Below are 20,092 nucleotides of genomic sequence, written 5' to 3' on the forward strand. Positions count from 1 at the left end.
TCCATGACCACGCAAGGAGATTCCAAGAGCAAGTCTGAACCCTGGATTCCCAACTTGCAACATACAAACTGCAACACCACACTGGCTTTCTGGGTTTTTACTAGCGTTTTGCCAATAGCAGAGGAGGAACTTAGAATCATAGAATCAAAGAGTTGGAAGAGACCTCATGGGCCATCCAGTCCAACCCCCTGCCATATTGCATTCAAATCACCCCTGAAAAATGGCCATCCAGCCTCTGCTTAAAAGCTTCCAAAGAAGGAGCCTCCACCACACTCCGGGGCAGAGAGTTCCACTGCTGATCAGCTCTCACAGTCAGGAAGTTCTTCCTAATGTTCAGATGGAATCTCCTCTCTTGTAGTTTGAAGCCATTGTTCCGCGTCCTAGTCTCCAAGGCAGCAGAAAACAAGCTTGCTCCCTCCTCCCTGTGGCTTCCTCTCACATATTTATACATGGCTATCATATCTCCTCTCAGCCTTCTCTTCTTCAGGCTAAACATGCCCAGTTCCCTAAGCCGCTCCTCGTAGGGCTTGTTCTCCAGACCCTTGATCATTTTAGTCGCCCTCCTCTGGACACATTCCAGCTTGTCAATATCTCTCTTGAATTGTGGTGCCCAGAATTGGACACAATATTCCAGATGTGGTCTAACCAAAGCAGAATAGAGGGGTAGCATTACTTCCTTAGATCTAGACACTATGCTCCTATTGATGTAGGCCAAAATCCCATTGGCTTTTTTTGCCGCCACATCACATTGTTGGCTCATGTTTAACTTGTTGTCCACGAGGACTCCAAGATCTTTTTCACATGTACTGCTCTCGAGCCAGGCGTCACCCATTCTGTATCTTTGCATTTCATTTTTTCTGCCAAAGTGGAGTATCTTGCATTTGTCACTGTTGAACTTCATTTTGTTAGTTTTGGCCCATCTCTCTAATCTGTCAAGATCGTTTTGAATTCTGCTCCTGTCCTCTGGACTATTGGCTATCCCTCCCAATTTGGTGTCGTCTGCAAACTTGATGATCATGCCTTCTAGCCCTTCATCTAAGTCATTAATAAAGATGTTGAACAGGACCGGGCCCAGGACGGAACCCTGCGGCACTCCACTTGTCACTTCTTTCCAAGATGAAGATGAAGCATTAGTGAGCACTCTCTGTGTTCGTCCACTTAACAAATTACAGATCCACCTCACCGTAGTTTTGCCTAGCCCACATTGGACTAGTTTCCTTGCCAGAAGGTCATGGGGGACCTTGTCGAAGGCCTTACTGAAATCCAGGTATGCTACATCCACGGCATTCCCCGCATCTACCCAGCTTGTAGCTCTATCGAAGAAAGAGATCAGATTAGTCTGGCATGACTTGTTTTTGATAAATCCATGTTGACTATTAGCGATGACTGCATTTGTTTCTAAGTGTTTCCAGACCGCTTCCTTAACAATCTTTTCCAGAATCTTGCCCGGTATCGACGTGAGGCTGACCGGACGGTAGTTGTTTGGGTCGTCCTTTTTTCCCTTCTTGAAGATTGGGACCACATTGGCCCTCCTCCAATCTGCTGGAACTTCTCCCGTTCTCCAAGAACTCTCAAAGATGGTTGCCAATGGTTCCGAAATGACTGCCGCTAGTTCCTTCAATACTCTGGGGTGTAGTTGATCTGGCCCTGGGGACTTGAACTCATTAAGAGCGGCCAGGTATTCCTGGACGACTTCTTTCCCAATTTGGGGTTGGATGTCCTCAAATCCCTCATCCACTCCATCTTGCTGAGGTTGAAGTCTCTCTTTTTGTGAGAAGACCGAGGCAAAGAAGGCATTAAGTAGTTCTGCCTTTTCCCTATCCCCTGTCAGCATTGCCCCATCTTCTCCTCGAAGAGGTCCTATCGCCTCCTTGTTTTTCCTTTTTCTACTGACATAAGAATAGAAGCCCTTTTTATTGTTTTTAATGTCCCTGGCAAGTCTGAGCTCGTTTTTTGCTTTAGCCTTGCGGACCTTTTCCCTACAGGTGTTGGCTATTTGTTTGAATTCTTCTTTGGTGATTTCTCCCTTTTTCCACTTCTTGTGCATGTCTCTTTTGTGTCTTAGCACAGTTAGAAGTTCTTTGGACATCCATTCTGGCTTCCAAAGAACTTCTAACTGTGCTTAAAAGTGTTTCCCCTCCAGCAGCCCGTTGCGTTTCTAGGATTCTGGAAACTATAGTCCAAAGAACTATTTCTCCCCCCAGACAGTAGTCTAGCCTGGTATAGAGAGGAGACTGAGTGCTACATATCTGCTCCATCACCCTATTGCTCCACCTGAATGGAATTACATTTGCCTACATGCAATTTTGAATTCTTCAGAGCAGAGACACACTGCAGGTTAAACGCAAGACAGAAGTACATCCTCTTCCTTTTTGTGCCTGAGGGAGCTTTAGGTCATCTTCCCCAGCAATCCTCCCCAGGTGAATGTGTCAAAAAATGGACAACAGCTGTCAGGGAAAAGGTCCTTTTCCTAAGGATGAGTTTCCTTTGGAATGATCTCCCCATACAAACCCAAAGGGCACCTTCTCAAATTACCTTTAAGAGCTGTGCTTAACTTTGACTCTCCCTCTCTTTTTAAAAATTTAATTGATCACTCCAGAACTCCAATACCGGAATACTCTTTCATAATTGTTCTGCTGTGCTGAATGATTTTTCTTAATTTGAGGGATTTTTAAAGGGTCAGTATCTGGTCCACATTTTGATGACTACAGTTTCAGGCACAGGCATATCAAAGAAACAGCTATATAGGGTCCTTCTACACGGACACAAAATATGAGCCAAATCTGGTATAGATGAGTTCATGATTGCAAGACAATTAAATAAATCATATTAACAGACAATGAGCAAAAGTAATTCTAGAGGGTGTTTCAAAATGATTGGAAGACAATCATACTCAGCCACAAGTGATCACATATAGACTGATAGATCAGTGAGGGTCTCGTTGTGCCTGAATTTATCTAATCCCTCCTTTAAGTCGTCCAAGTTGGCAGCCATCATTGCACTTTATGGCAATGAATTCCAGAGTTATTTATGCTGACAAAGCTCGAATAGCAGAGATAATTTTTAGAAGAAAACCGGCAGCCACATTATTTATGCAATAGACATAACATTCAGGTTCACTAAAATATTACCAATGTGGTGAGTTTTCAAGTTCTCCGGAACATTTTCTTCAAGCAAGATGCGAAGCAAGGTCTTCAAGCAAGACCTGGGGGGGGGGGGGGGGGTGGAATCACACATCAAGATCTGTTCAGATTCTGTGCAAAAAGATTAATCTCCAAAATAAAGCTTGCAGAGCCTCTGTGGCACAAAACAGTATACTCTCTAGCCTGTAGGAGAGTTCTAGATAACTTGAGACCTTGTCATATTTTAATGAACCTAGAATGAATATTATAGAGGTAATATTTTATTTTGTTTTTCCTTACTGTTGGGACTAAACCTTGAAAATATTAAGTCCTATGCAGGAGAAGGAAAAATATAATATACTTCTTTAAAGACTTTTAAGTAAGGGCAGATGTGGGTGCAAATGTTTGTAACTTACAGCTAAATAAAAAATACCAAAAAGAATATATCTTCCCTCCAAAGTCCCTGTTGCTATGGGAGTCTGGAAAAGAATCACAGCAAGCTTCCTCCTGGTTGTAGCTGGTTTCCAGGCTTTGAGCTTGCACATGGAAGTGTGGAAGCGATGCCAAAGCATTCCAGGAGCTGACTTTGCTTAATAAACAGTCCAAAAGGCATTGTCTCCTCCTCGATAGCTGAGCATTGACAACTAACCTTGCTTGAAGGACCAAAAGCAAACAAGAGTAGTTTTAAAAAAGCTCTAAAAGCCGTATTGAGCTCAAGACATAGGCTTACTCAAGCTGTGCACATTCTCAATAGTCCATGTAAACCATCTATCATTGGCTTCCTGAAGAAATACAGGGCTGAGAAGGGAAGTGGGGGAGGAAGAACGGTGAAGGAGGGAATACAGTAGCATTGCCTGGAGCTGAGTTTTGCAAAGCAGCCAAACAGAATGCTGGAAAACAAGTTTCTGTTTTAATATGCTTCCATGAGCAAACCCAACCAACTCAGGCTGACATCATTAAAAAGGCTGTAAACAAGAGCTGGTAACTGCCCCTTTCACACCTCCACAGATCACGGTGCGCCAATCCAGGCACATGAAACAGACACATTCCCTCACATGAGTGGCAGAGTGCGGGGGGGGGGGGGGATCACTAGTCAGGAACAAATATACTGCTTGCTATTATATATAGTGAGAATAGGATATTCTTTCCCTCACTTTCGATGTATCTTTATTATTCTTACTCTTTCTCTCATGATAGAGTTGGAAAAGATCTTTGTTCTGTTTCTGTGAAAGAGGTTATAGCCCCCAATTCCAGTGATAGGTGTCATCCGACCAGGTTTCAGTGATGCCTTTGACATTGTTAAGTGTGCTGCTGTGCTAAAACTTGGCGTTCGCCTGGTCTATTTTCCATGCTCTGTTTTTGTGTAAAGACATGTAGGCCCCTAGGACCTTCTCCTGAGCTGTTTATTTCTTATGTTCTTGCTACTTGGTCTTTGTTGTGTTTGTGCAACCCTCCGTTTAGCCTTTTGGCAGTTTGCTGAGGTTGTGGATAAAGTACTGTTCGCAAGGCTGTTGTCCCCTTCCCCTGGTGGACAGTTTAAAGTGCGCTTGATGGGGATTTGCAAACCTGTGAGCAAAAATGTGTTTTCCTATTTGTGTGAGATGCACCCCATCCCTTGCCAGTAGGCCATCCTCCTGGAAAAGCAGGTCATAGTTGAGGAAGCCAAAGCATTCCTTCTTACACCATTTTCTGAGCCAGTTATTGACCTGTATTATTTTTCTGGTCCTTGTAGGGCCGTATCTTACAACAGGGAGGAGGGATGAAAAGACCATCTGTACATTACACTGTTTTAGCTTTGTTTTGAGAACTCGAAAATCGTTTGTGATCTTTTGAAAACTAGGTTTAGCAGTATCATTGGTTCCTGTTTCCTTTGAGGATTGACAGGGTCCCTTTTGTCCAAGGTAGTGACAAGGTCCTCTGAAAAGTTTCCCTGTTGAAGTGGATTGTGTAGGTGTAAAATGTTGTCCTCCTTCTCCTCCTCCTCGACATCCCCAGTGCATTCATCAAGGACAATCCATTGAGATGCATCCAAGAGCCCGTCATTCTTCCAAGTGAGTTCCTACTGTGCCTTGTCTATGATTGGGGATGGTGCATCTGCAGCACTGTGTAATTGTAAATGTGGTGAAGCATCATCCCACTCAGGGCTATCCCCCACGCATTGATCTAGGATGGTCCATTGGGTGGTATCTAAGTAATTGTGGCCCTCCCCAAGATGTTGTGTTTCCTGATGAGAAGGTAGTGGTGTAAGAATTTTGAATCTATCGTGTAACTCTAACTGAGCAGAAGTATTCTGAGGAGGCTACCTAGTTCGGTGTCTCTTTCTAAGGGTGACATTCTTCCAAGCCTGAGGGTTGTCCACATTTGAAGAGATCTCCCCATAAGCTTCCGTATCATGTTCATGTTCCTGTGATGTGGGTTAGGAATCTGGAACAGCATGTTGTGCCATGTCCAAGAAAATCTTGAGTTCCTTAATGTCCTTAGGGGTCTAAATTCAATCCTCGAGTTGTCGGATCTTCGGTTCCATGAGAGTCAGCTGTTTGTACCTGGTGCAGATGTAGCTGACCAGATGTTGTGTGAAGAAGCTGAACATGCCACAGCCTGAGCATATGATGAGAATGTTTTGCCTTTATTCCATCTCCTGGTGAGTGAGGTTACCAAGCAGGATGCTTATAGTGTTAGTTAATGTGTGTGCAAGTTATGTGCAGACTGCTAACCACCTCCCCTTTGGGTGTTTGTGTTCTATTGTTTTGTTTTCTGTATTTATTGTAAAGATGTGTGTTAGTGAAGGCTTATCTGAAGCAAAGGAGTAAAGGTGGCTTCTTGCTTCCTCGTCTTCTGCGGCAACCCAACTGCCACTTGAGTTCAGCTACTGGCTTAAATACCCTTAGCCTGAAGCAAAGGGAGCAAAGATAGCTTCTTGCTTCCTCAACTTCTGCAGGAACCCGACAGGCAGGATTATCCTTTTGATACTGGGGTTTCTATGTAGTGATTTTAGTGAATGCTCAGTAAGCATGTGATTAGAGATCTGTGCCCAGTGAGCATTCGCTAAACCAGATCAGCCAGGACAGAGGGCACTTCCATACAGCCCTATATTCTAGAATATCATGTCAGAAAATCCCACATTATCTGAGTGTGGACCCAGTTATCTGAGTCCACATTCAGATAAAGCAGATATTGTGGGATTTTCTGCCTTGATATTCTGGGATATAGGGCTGTGTGGAAGGGCCTAGAGAAACACATTCACCAGATTGAAGACAAGCCACAGACGTTTATTACAATTTAGCCAGAGCTCTTGTACGAGATCTGAAGAGTTCAAAACTTGTTTACATTTTTGGATCTTTGTAGTTGGTTTAATAATATAAACATTACTACAATATGGATTTTGGATTTTTTTCTGAGGGCCAACAACCTTATCTCTGATGAATGCATGATTTGGAAAAACAAAGTCAGTCATTAAAACCAGGACTATAAAAACATCAGTCTAAAAATATGGTAAAAGAATGCAACAACCACAAGAAAACCCAAATGAAACTGGAGGATAGGAAACAAACCTTGTACAGAAAGGTATTCCATCACTTGGGGGAGTGAGTTAGACTGTGAAGCAAGCAGGAGGGCAAGGGGCATCTGCTGAGGGGCTTGTAGGCAATACAGATCCCTCTTTGGCAACACACTGTGATCCATTCTGAAATGGAGAAGCTTGTAATGCAGCCCTTCAAATCAAAGGTTTCTATAGCTGAATGCACCACAATTGAGTAGTGAAATGAATTCTGCTGGTAACACTCCCATGATAGCCCTTGCACACCTGAATGAAAGTGAAAAGGTTCAGAAACACACAAAAAATGATGCAGAGGCTGAGAGAGATGGTGGGGGAAAGAAACATCAATCTATTCTCCCCATCCCTGAACACTATCATTATTTTTAATAACAACCCATAATTTGTGGTTGCAGTTGACACAGGGCTTCTGAATGCTTGAGGTTAATAATACTGCCACTGCACACACAGCTCTGGCAAACTCCCAATAGCTTCCTGTCCTCAAGAGGGTATTTTCAGTTAAAACGGCTGTACAACTAAATAGCAACACCATGCTCTTGTTCTTTAAAGTACAGCGGGAAGTGGGGAACACAGACATGCCCTATTCGTTCAAAGGCATTGCTTCCTATTTATGATCCACTTTCAGTTTAAAGAACCCAGACTATAAAATCAGATTAAAGGCCTATGTCATCTCACATCCGTAAGAGGTGTTCAACAGTGCAACTCACTGCCTTGGGGTGTGGTGAAGACGTCTTTTTTGGAGGCTTTTAAGCAGAAGCTGGATGGTCATTTGATTGCTCTTTTTCTGCATGGCAGAATGGGCTTGGGCTTGGTGGCCCATCTATTTTTCTACATTACTTCTCAAGACAATAACAATATAGAAAGCAGATTAGTCTACCTAGCAATAGAGCTATGTGATGCATTTCCTCCAGTCCTAATCATTTATCTCTTTAAGAATCCCTGTCTTACTGAATATGACAGAGGAAGAGCCATTTAACCTTTAAAAACAACTAATTCAGTAATGAACCAACTTCAGAAGTGTTTAGGCAATTAAAAGAGTTTGATTGTGTTAGAACAAGTTATGGAATCAACAACTGAACAAGTTAATTAACTAGTTGTTTCCAAGTTGTTGACCCATCATCTGGCCTGAGAGCCCTTTTCAATTTATGTTATGTAGTAGGATAGTAACAATCAATATCACCCAAATCAGAGTTTTTCCTGACAGGAAATATTTGCAAAGCTAAGACTGCTGTTTATTGTGCTGCATGCAATTCCTTTCCCCCACCCATTAACTGGAGACAGTTTACTGAAAATGGAAACAGGGTTTTCTTTTTAGCAAACTATCTCCTCCTGGTTCACCAGCAGGGCTAAAAATCTGTCATCTTTCTACAGAAGAAATTAAGCCCTGATAAATGTAATCTTCTTGCCTATTTCACATTTTCTTATTATCTGACACCAAAGGGATATAAAGGAATACAATAAATGTGGCTGTGTCTTTTTTCAAATGAAGAAAAATTTACATGCAACATAGAGGAGTGGGGGGAAATAGTGGAAAGGCTGATGGGCTGAGTATGCCAGTTAAAGCTAAGAAAAGGAGAAAGACAAGGATACATTTACGGCTTTTTTGTAAATTACTCACGTAATTAAATCACTTTCCCTAAATTACAAACCATTTAGCTTTTCTTTTAGAACAATGTAAGCAATAACCACCAACCACCTTTCTATAAAGCCTGATGCTATAAAAGCTGTTAAGCAACACAATGTTCTGTCTCTTCCTTTCAAAGCATTCAAGGGCTGAGATCATGTTTAATCTACCTTGGCCTGTCTGAGGTTCCCTACTGATCCATTAATGGGAAGGCACAGGGGCAAAAGGTTCCCTGAAGAAGCAGTTTATTAAAAAGGAAAGATTGGATGGTTGCAGTTTTTTGAATATATTGAGGGGACCTATATATTTTATTTCGATGAAATTCATAGGGTCAATTTGAAGATACACAGATATACAAGGTTCCATGCCTTTCCCCTTCTTCCACTCATAAAAGTGATGGCTTACATTTTGAACTTAATCTATAAGGGCCACAGGTTAATAGCAAAGCACTGAGTTTGCACATTCAGGCCTTGGCAACATGAGCCAAAACACAGAATCAGGTAGAATTTGGAAGGCAAAAGCAATCTTTTCCTAAGCCAGTAAAGAGTTACTGGCAGTCAGTGGAGATAATGAAATATACAAACATTTATTTGGTTTTGCACGAGTCTACACGGACTGTTAAATCTGGGGCCAGTTCAGAACAAAAATGTTTTGGACTGGCTCGGAGGCAGCCATAAACATCTTCCTGAAACCACTGTGGTAATGGGTCAGTCAGGCAAAGTCTATCAATTGTTCCTAAAGTGACGCTAAACTGAATTAACCCTGTTTAATCCATGGGAACAGCCAAGAGTAAACTCAGGATAAGTCCAGGTTATAATGCAAGTGTAGACCAGTCCATACTCCAGGAAATAAAGCCTGGCTGCTCACTGGAGGGAAGGATATTAGAGTCAAAGATAAAGTACTTTGGCCACATGATGAGAAGACAGGAAAGCTTAGAGAAGATAATGATGCTGGGGAAAATGGAAGGAAAAAGGAAGAGGGCAAGATGGATGGATGGTATCCTTGAAGTGACTGGTTTTACTTTGAAGGAGCTGGGAGTGGTGATGGCTGACAGGGAGCTCTGGCATGGGCTGGTCCAGGAGGTCACGAAGAGTCAGAAGTTACTGAACGCATAAACAACAACAACAACAAAATTTTATACTGTAGACCCATATAGAGAATAGTGCTGTTCTTCAAATCCCATACACCTGGTACAATTTCCTTCCTCTCACCAGCTTGGAAGCTGCAAGGACCAGAAGGAGGAGTTACTTAGCAACCATGCTCCTATTCCTTTACTTAAACAATTGTGGTGGTTGTGCTAGACCCAATATGTCTTGCAGGGACCAACGAAAGCCCCTTCAATATCATGTCTGGAAGCAGTAGCCTAACTGCCCCAGTCTGGTCCTTTTTATCTAAACATTGGCATGCCACATTCCCTCAAGAGTGAATGCCTAACCTGAGCATCTTTTTTCTTGGACTCATCATAGAGCTGTGTACAAAAGCTGGCAGCAAGAAGCTTTAACCGTGAGGATAAACTATATTAAAATACTAGGGTTTTCCTTAGTTGTTTTCTTTTTCCTTCCCTGCTGCTGCCACAGTGCCAATCTCAACAATTCCCCTACTTTCAGCATCAAAAAGCCTAACCAGGACTTAAAGCAGATTTTTAAATTAGCTTCTGGCTGTGCAGATTGCTATTGATTGAAATGAGCCGTATTTTAGCTCTTTCTACAAGTGGCCCTAATGACTAAATACGGCACTGCCCATTTCAACACTTGGTGCCTGGACTAGGCAGCTGTGAATTCTTTGTATTAGAAGATTACAAAGAGGGAACAGGGGAGGGCAATCTAGGCTGCTTCTAGGTTGACCTAAGGGCCAAACAATGAAGAATAAATGCCTTAAATACCACTATACCATGTTCCTGAAATTTGTATTTTGCCGGGTATCATTAGTATGTCATGGAAAAATAAAATAATAAAGCTGGAAAAGACCACAAGGGCCATCTCGTCCAACCCCCTGCCATGAAGGGAGACAGTTGAAGCACTGTGTTTTGCAACTAAATGGTTCCCTACCTTTTCTTGAATTGATCTGATTGCTTGAGGCATACAGAGAATTTGGCAACACTATGTATCAAAATCAAAGGACTGCCAAAATAAAAGGTCTGAATATGCCTGTGGAAAGTTACCAAGGAAGATGCCAGTGTAGGTTTGATGGCTTACCTGTAACCAAGTTTCTTCAAGTGGTCATCTGTGAAATTCGCACATATGAGTCTTGTATGCAGGAGCAAGACAGCTCAGAATTCTCTATAGCTTTACGAAACTCTTGGTGGTAGCCCCGTCCACCCTGCCCTGGAGGATATAATCATCAGGTGGGGCTAGCAACTTAGCCTCTATGACAGCACTTTACAGGAAGCGAGGCGTGACGAACAGCAGGGAGGATAGGCAGGAATATGCAAATTGCACAGAAACATGGTTACAGGTAAGTAACCAAACCTCTGTGATCCTCCTCATCAATCTCTGTGAAATCACACATATGGGTGACTAGCGAGCTTCCCACCTTGGAGGAGGGAGTCATTTTTTCATAGGAAACAAGCACAACTCTGCTAAGGTTGCATCCCTTCTGGAGGAATCATCCCGCTTGCAGTGACACACAAAGTGAATGGGATCGACCAATTGTTGCCAGGCGAAACATCTTCGGGGCATTCCATATAAGGGGGCCTAAATGGTAGCAACAGCTCTTGCTGAATGACCCATAATTTGGGATGAAAGAGGTCTGTCTGTGAGTTGGCAGGCCAGCTGGATCGTTGAAATGAGCGAAGAGGAAAAACTCGATGAAGAGACTGAATCGCCAAGAGCATCCTAGTGATATTTCAGAGAAAAAAACACTAGGAGATTTCCTATAGTTTTTTAAATCCGATTGGGCGCGAATTAAAGTCCCTTCTGGAATTGCTCTCTAAGGGAGGAAAGGGAAATAAATCTTGGCAAGAAACCCCATTATCTGTTTGCCTTAGGCTGGATCTATACTGCCTTATACCCCAAGAGTTGATCCCATCTTATCTACTTATCCCAGATTATCTGTCAGTGTAGACTCAAATAATCCAGTTCAAATTAGATAATCTGGGATCGGATCCTGGGATTTAGGGCAGTGTAGATCCAGCCCTAGTGTCACCATAAGTCAGAAATGCTTTGAAGGCACGCAACAACACTAACTTTTGCCCAGTTCTTTTTCTTATCAGTAATGAGGAAGCCTTCACTGCTATAAATACAAACATTGCTTCAAATCTGGAAGTATCAGGTTGACAACTGAGTACCATATTCCCCTCCTTCCCTAAATCCCAGATGAGCTGCTGAAAGTGATAAATAGCCTGCCACCTACTTGGTGCCTCAACCTCTTTAGCTTTTAGCAAACATGTTAGTTCAAGCAATGGCTATCGGGGGGCTGCCCCTATTATGTATGACTGGCAGGCTAGACCTGAAGCCATTGCTGAAATTCATGAAACGCAGTGTCAAGCTCAGAATATTTGTGAGGAAACGGCTGGAGGTTGACTGGAGCAGAAGGGTCAGGGAAAAAAACAGCCCAAAGCTTTACGTGTGTCACATTTACCACACTCCTTTTTGTAGAAGTATTTTTATTAAGGATTTCTGAGAAAGATCAATGGCAAAAGCACATCTAATTTCTATATCTTCTATATTATCTATCTATCTAATACACGTGAAAATATGTATGTATGTAGCTATGTTTTCGTATGTGGCTTCCAAGATGGTTCTCACATCCAGAGAGCCCTGTAACTCCCCCGACAATGGATCTGGACCAAACTTGGCACACATATCCATCATGACGAACTTTAAATACTGGCTGGGTTTGGAGGGAATTGACCTTAGATTCTGGAAGTTATAGTTCACCCAAAATGAAAGAGCTCTCTCAACCCAATCGATGGTGGATCTGAAGCAAATCAATGGTGGATCTGGAGCACACATACCCATAATGACCAAGTTTGAATACTGGCACACTTTGGAGGGAATTGACCCATTATGTTGGAAGTTGGAGTTCAACCACATTCTTATGCATTTTATAATGGGACTAATCTAATTTTACATTCATCACACTCCTCAACCCTTCCTTTACCTTCTTTACAAACACCAAATTCACTCCAGCATCATACTTGATCATAAAAATAAAAGAAAGCTTGTGTTTTTCAAAACTCCACCATGCACCTGAGCACATGTGTTTGCTTAAAATAAAAATGAAACAATACAACATCACATTCAAATCAATAATCAAAATAGAAGGCATAGTAAAAACAAAATAAAATAAAGAAATGAGAAAGTAGGACATAAACAAATAACAGAGGATAAAGCAGAGTATAGCCTGCAGGGCCGTAGCCAGAAAAAAAATTCGGGAGGGGTTGAAATTTTCAGGGGGCGGGTTTGAAAATTTTGTGGGGTGTGTGTGTGTTGAAACCTGCCTCCTAGCTCACGCTGAAGCAAAGAGCATAGCAGGGGGCAGAGCAGCCTTCAATAGCCTGCAGCTCCGCCCCTGTCAACCACCTCCACCAAGTCTGGCCTCCTTAATGAGAGCATTCAACACACACTCCCCCAACTTGGTTGCTTTGCTACATCGGCTATTGCTGCAAGTAATGACAGTGTGAATAAATTGTCAATATTTGCTTGAGATAGTGCTTACAGTTCTGGAGGGACTCTTAAATTTTTTGCATCTCATAGACTTAGCATGGGGATTTAGTTAACCAGTTAAAATTCATGAGTAAACCAGGTTTTTTTAAAAAAATCTGAAACATTTCGGGGGGGGGGGTTGAACCCCTAACACCCCCCCCTCGCTACAGGCCTGATAGCCTGAGCCTCCATGATCTTTAAATCCGAAATATTCCAAGAACTGAAACTTTTTTGCCACTAGCTACATACTTCCACCTGTGGGAAAAGGGGGCTAGTTACACGTCCAGTACCTTCTGAGTTTTTCCTCAAGGAACCCCTTGCTCCACCACTGTCACAAATCTTACAGGGGAAGGAAAAAAGAAGGAAGGGGCAAGGGCCTAGTTTCCAACAGCTCTGCTCTATGGGAGTCCTAGGATAGTGATTATTGTCTATTTGTGTATGTTTCTGTTTTTTGTTTTTAATGTTGATACGGTCAGTTGACTAATCAATAAACTTTGCTCAATCAACAGCTCTGCTCACACAAGGGCTCTGTAAAAGGCAGATGTCTCAGATACTTCCCAGTTGTCACCACACTTTCTGTTGTTTTAGCAAAGTAGTCCTCATAACTAGGAAAGGGAATGAAAGAATATTCCAGGTCTTTTCCTTTTTTGCTGTACCTCCTCCCATCCCACAATACCCATCCTATGATTTCAGTTCTCCTTGTTGCCTCACTAATTAGCTAAACTTATCCAAATAGTCAGTTAGCATTCGGAGAATTTCAGATTTGATAATTTGAAAGTCACATATCTGCCAAAAACTTCACCAAAACCCAGCCAACAATCAGCAAATTAAAACATTTCAAATATATTCAGATATACCAGTGAAATATTAAATCAGTAGAAAGACAAAAGGTACCGTATAACTACTGTACAAGTCGAGAGCAGGTTTTGGGGCCAAAATTATGAATTTTTATATGATTCATGGATCAGATGAGGGTCATTCCATGGAGAGGGGAAAGTGTCAGCACCACTTCGGGTTGCCAGCCACTGCTGTCACAATTTCCCTGCCCAGGCACTAAAAGAAGCCAGATGCGGTGCCATTATGGAAAGAATAGAAGGAATTGGTGCTTCTTTTAAGTTCTCCCAGGATGGACTAAGCTCTTATCTTTTTGCCACTCCACTCAGAAAAGGACATGCTTCCCTTTTTGATAGCTAAGGCACATGGATACATCGACTCGGGTTTTTAGTAGATTTTACGGCTACAGTTTCTAGACTTATACAAGAATACACAAGTAAGTCAATCTGCAAATTTCATCAACATAATTTTTCAACATAACACACTCTTTAATACCACAATCACAAATATCCATATATGCTATGAATGTGGTCAAAAACTTTTTGTTTCAAAATAAATAGTAACTCCACAGCAAAAGCCAGAAGATAAATAACAATCTATGTCTTACCTGCTTGTGGACTTTGAAGGGAATTTTCTTCTTTACCCGCTCCTTCCCTCTATCTGTCTCTCTCCCCGAACTCCCAGCATCCTTATTTTGACCTTTTTCATTGGGCTCAGCAGAAACGCAGTGTTCAGATTCTCGAGGTTTCTTTCCCAGATGTCTGTCCCATTTTTCCTTTCTTTCCTGCGGCTTCAGTGACATGTCCTTCTATGGATGGGAAGAGAGAGAATCATGAAGAAATATCTAATGCAACCTCATATTTACCAATTCACCTGGTTACCATAAGTGACCAGAAACTCCATGCAGGTGTGCAAGTTGCATGAGGGAGGAGACATGGATTATTTTATCCCTCCTCTGCTTACCCTTTTGTTTTGCCCAATAATCACAAGCTGTTTTGACTTAATTGCTTTTAATAGCTTTTTAAATTTTGTAGTTTAATTCTATTTCTTGCTTTGAATTGGATTGTTCATTTAAATTGTAATCCGCTTTGTGTCCCAAATACAAACAAGGATGATGATACACTTTACCCGCCTCTCCTCATGGCTCGATGCAGGGTACAACATAGTTAACATACACAAACAAAACAAAGGACCATAAAATACCATACACATATTTAAAAATAGAGAACAAAGAAGTGACATTCAGCAGTCCTACAAATTCTCATCACCTGTTACCATATCTTTAAGGTTTGAAGTGTATTTTTAAGGTTTGTACATAGCATCTTAATATTTTTAAATTGTTATTTAAATCTGATATTTATCCTTTTATTGTTGCTTTTGTAGTGTTCTCAAATTATTGTTTTAAGTATTTTTGTGCCATTACACCCAGACGCTTTATAAAAAACAAACTATGATGTGCTGTCCCTATGTCTGGGCAAACCGCTGGGGCTTTCTGGAGAAAATTGAGATAATCAGCAATTGAGTCTATTGCAAGTTCTGAACGTCAAAAAAGAATATTTATTTCAAAGTCTTGCAGACTTGGTACAGTTCTTTCAAAGTTGCAATCAAACAGTCAATAGATAAAATCAAACAGATATTCCTTCTCCACCAGTTGCTGAGTCAGCCTTCTCCAAGAGGCAAAGGGTCCAGGAATCCCTCACCCTAATCCAGAGCCCTTATCTATGGAAAGAACCAATCTTTCCCTAACTATCTAGGCTCCAGACTAGCCTTGGAGAAAAGCAATGCAGCCTATCTCCCTATAAACTCGATAAAACTCAATTCTATTCTATCTATGACTCAATTCTATTCTATCTATGACTCAATTTAACTTCTCTCAATTCTTAACTATGATATCTCAATTATACTTATCTCAATTCTCAGTTATTCTCAATTAGGCTTATAGACTATAACTCAATTGTTTTTGCAGTGGTTTTTTCAGAGCTACCTTTTCTTGGCCTCCAGCACATCCAATTGCTTCTTTAGAACTGAATAGGGCACGGAGATTCTAAAATGGAAACTCTCCCCAGGAGGAAGGGCGGGATCTAAGAGCTGCTTCCTAGGCCAATCACTGCAAAGAGTTTGCAGAATGGCCTTTTTCCCGCCTTTGGCTGCAAACTCCAGGCCCTGCAAGGCTGCAGCAGCTTTCAAGAGAAAGGCAAGGGGCAGCCAATTTAAGCAACCAAAAAAGCAATATAAACCAGTCTCCTGGGAGACGGAACAATTTTACTAGCCAACTGGAATTCCATTGTGTTTAGCTTGGTAAAGAGAAGAGTGAGAAGTGACATGATAGCTATCTTGAAATATTTGAAGAGACTAGAGCATGAATTAATGGACTCCAGTGACAAGAAAAAAATGTAAAAGATCAAAGAATCATAGAGTTGAAAGAAACCACATAGGCCACGTAGTCCAACCACCTTCTGCCACGCAGGAAAAGCACAATCAAAGCACCCCCAACAGATGGCCATTCAGCCTTAGTTTAAAAGCCTCCAAAGAAGGAGCCTCCACCTGTTGCACTAGGGCCTCAAAGCCTCTTTTCACCACAAACCACACACTGTCCAGATAATCCAATGTAAGAGTTTATTAAAGCAGAGTATAAGAAAAGCTGGAGATATGAAAAGCAAGCAATTAAAAAAAACTTTTGGGTTATATTCTATAAAAGCCAAAAGTCCAAAAATCCCTTTACAGAAAGTCTCTAAAACAATTCCACTGAGATATATAAAGACAAGGTACATAAATCCAAGGTGGGCAATACCATGCCTCACAAGACCATAACGCAGGAACAGCTTGAGAATGTAGTTACATGAATTCCGAGGCCCATGACACTGAGAGCTCTGCACCTGAACACAGTGTAGCTCTCACAAGGATTATACCAACATGAACCACTTTTTAAAAGCCAAACTCCCTGTCATGAGGTCATTTCTTTTGGCACCTGCTTTCCTTATCTCTAAGTCACTTGGAGAAGCAAGTTCTTAATTGCAGGTCCTGTTGTCTCATCTCCTATCTCTTTGACCATGACAAACATTTGTCTCCCACATTTCCCTCAGTCTCCACCTCTGGCAGGTTCCCATGAGAACAAATTTCTCCTTCACTGTTCTCTTGGGAACTGCCAGGAGGTCCTAAAACATTTCTCTTCGGGCTCTCTGAATCTCTCCCAGCCTCTCCTTCCTCATCTTCTGAAAACTCAGAATCTGACAAGGCTACAACACCACCACACTCTGAGGCAGAGAGTTCCACTGCTGAACAGATCTTCTTATGGCAATGGTTCTCAACCTGTGGGTCCCCAGGTGTTTTGGCCTACACCAGTTTACCATCCAGTTTACCAGCTGTTAGGATTTCTGGGAGTTGAAGGCCAAAAAATCTGGGGACTCACAGGTTGAGAACCACTGTCTTACAGTCAGGAAGTTCTTCCTCATGTTCAGATGAAATCCCTTTTCCTGTGATTTGATGAGTCCTCGTCTCCAGAGCAGCAGAAAACAAACCTGTTCCCCCTTCTTTATGACATCCTTTCAAATATTTAAACATGGCTCTCATTTCTCCATTTTTTTATCCTTTTCTTCTGGAGACTAAGCAGACTCAGCTTTTTAAGCCTGTCCTCAGAGGGATTGATGGTCACCAGATCTTTGATCCTTTTAGTCGCCCTCCTCTGGACACCTTCCAGCTTGAAGTCAATGTCCCTGAATTGTGGGGCCCAGAACTGGACATAGGGTTATTATTCCAGGTGAGGTCTGACCAAAAAAAGAGAGAGAGGCACCATGATTTCCCTTGATTCAGACACTAGACTCCTTTTGATCCAGGACAGAACCCTCTTTATGGCACCCCACTGGTCACTTCTTTCCAGGATGAAGAAGAACCATTGGTGAGCACCCTCTGGGTTTGGTCGCTTAACCAATTACAAATCCAAATTGCATTGTAGATTCCAAAGAACTTTGTGTGTGTCACACATGGCAGTGGGTTGGACCGGAGGGCCCTTGTGATCTCTTCCAACTGTATGATTCTATGATTTCCCAGGGCAGTTCTACAGGAGTCAAGCCAAAATAGAGATTTCCATCTATAGTAAGTCGTCTCAACATTCTGCCTGCTACAACAGATCACAATGGCTCCCTTTGAACACAAAAACAAATAAGTATCAGGATTGCAAGAAGTTATGTTCCTAGAAACAAACTCAGTTTCTCATCTATAAAATGGAATTAATGCTATTACCCACAGTGGTTCCTCAAGAATACTGGTGGTAATTACAACACAAACTGTAAACTTTTACAGCCATTAAAAAAAAACCTTTGAGTTAAATATTCAACAATTGTCTTTTTGTCTCCTGTGAAATATTTATTCTGCCTCTACAAACTGGAGGTTGCAACAGAAATCCATATGCTTGTTTCATGTTCAACATTACTTCAGAAACGGTTCTGTCAGCTTTTTTTAAACCCATAGAAACCTAAAAAGCAAAGAACTGAGAATGGAGACAAAAGCCCTGCTGGCTACACTCTACCGTTTTCTTTTTCCAGTTCTAATTAGCAGATCGTTGCATACATTCAGGGCTGTGCAAACTCAACACCAGAAGAGTGTCATTTTCTTTCAACAATATAACTATGCACAATGACATTCTGGAGAGGCCCATAATCTCCTACAATGACATTTCATTTTGTTGCAAATTGCTCATTTGTTAAGCAGCCAACATCTCACCAAACAGTGCAGGCTATGAAAGAAAGCAAGGCCATGGTAAGAACTACTTTGTTGCATGGCCAAGGTGGCGTGCTTCTTCATTAATGTGATTGTGTGTGTGGTGTTGGAAAATACTCCCAGTACAGAGGTAAGACAAGTTACTTTTTTGTATCACAACTGTCAGAATCCCCCTGCCAAAAAGCAGGAAAATAGCAGACGGCCATCCAGCCTCTGCTTAAAAACCTCCAAAGAAAGAGCCTCCACCACACTGAACAGTTAGGAAGCTCTCACAGTTAGGAAGCTCTTCCTAATGTTCAGGTGGAATTGTCTTTCCTTTAGTTTGAAGCCATTGTTCCACCTCCTAGTCTCCAGGGTAGCAGAAAGCAAGCTTGCTCCCTCCTCCCTATGACTTCCCCTCCCATCTCGATACATGGCCATCATCATGTCTCCTCTCAGCTTTCTCTTCTGCAGAATAAACATGCCCAGCTCTTTAAGCCTCTCCTTATAGGTCTTGTTCTCCAGACCCTTGATCATTTTAGTCGCCCTCCTCTGGACACATTCCATCTTGTCAACATCTCCCTTCAATTGTGGTGCCCTGGTTCTGAGATTCTGAGAGATAAAATCCAAAAGGTATCTTATGGAAGTAATCCCATGCTGCATATCAAAACAAAAAAGAGAAGAGCACTACAAGGTTGTTGGATGAGGTCCACAACTCCAAGATTTACTCAATTAGTATAGTCAGAGGGCATGCTGGATTGGGATGTCTGAGAGATGTAGGCCTAAAAGTAACTTTTAGAAATGCTTGGGGACTACAGCACTGTTTCTATAAAATACATTTTATTATGTTTGGAGGAAAGATGACTTAGGGAACATGTGTCAAACACAAGGCTTATGGGCTGAATCCGGCTTGCCACATTATTGTATGTGGTCCATGAGGCTTTCAATGCCTGAGGAAAAACTTAAGATTGATGTGAGTTTGACACCTTGGCATAGGAGAAGTACAGAGTGTTAAGGGAAATGCAAAGAAGGCGTTGGCAGAAGTTGTGCATCTTCCCACATTTAAAAGACCTCTGACCACTCAATACAGCTCTGCTGTCTAGCTCTTTTCAGATGCAATGGAGGCAGAAAATGAGTTTGTCTTTGTTCTCTGTATTACTGTAGAGTGGGCTCTCATATCAGCAGCCTTTGTTTGTTTGACCCTACTCCACGTTTTCTGTCAATGTTCCAATCTCATGTAATTTATCACTACCAGCTCCTTGAAAAAATCTGAGAAAACTGCCCAGGTGTGATTACACCCACTGGACTGGCTATGTCCCTTTTCTAAACACTGGCCAAGGCTTCAACCAGCTGAGTCAACAGGAAATTATCAGGAGTTCATCCAGACCCATAAGCCCCTTGGGGCAAACCATTTTAATAAACCCCCAATTCTTGAAGAGGTTCTGAGTCTCAGCATAATAGTGGACTGTCTGTGATAATGGAACTACAGACAGTTCCTCTACTCTTAGATTGGGTCACAACTGTGCTAAGCAGCATGAATGGGTTGAGATACTTTCATCCAAAAACACAGACCATAAAAGTACCTCCCGATACCCTGTTTGACTTTAGAAGCAGGACA

General features: G+C 41.9%; 1 protein-coding gene across 12 annotated transcripts in view; it reads right to left on the reverse strand.

The window, feature by feature from the left end:
* FBRSL1 (fibrosin like 1) overlaps positions 1 to 20,092 on the reverse strand; it is an 843,044-nt gene that overhangs the window by 619,426 nt on the left and 203,526 nt on the right. For all 12 annotated transcript variants that reach the window (XM_060785676.2, XM_060785678.2, XM_060785683.2 and 9 more), the window contains exon 2: positions 14,387 to 14,587. In XM_060785676.2, the coding sequence (XP_060641659.2) occupies positions 14,387 to 14,587 (201 nt within the window). The remainder of the gene's footprint in view (positions 1 to 14,386; positions 14,588 to 20,092) is intronic.

The sequence above is a fragment of the Anolis sagrei genome, chromosome X, assembly GCF_037176765.1.
Source record: "Anolis sagrei isolate rAnoSag1 chromosome X, rAnoSag1.mat, whole genome shotgun sequence".
Classification (NCBI taxonomy): domain Eukaryota; kingdom Metazoa; phylum Chordata; class Lepidosauria; order Squamata; family Dactyloidae; genus Anolis; species Anolis sagrei.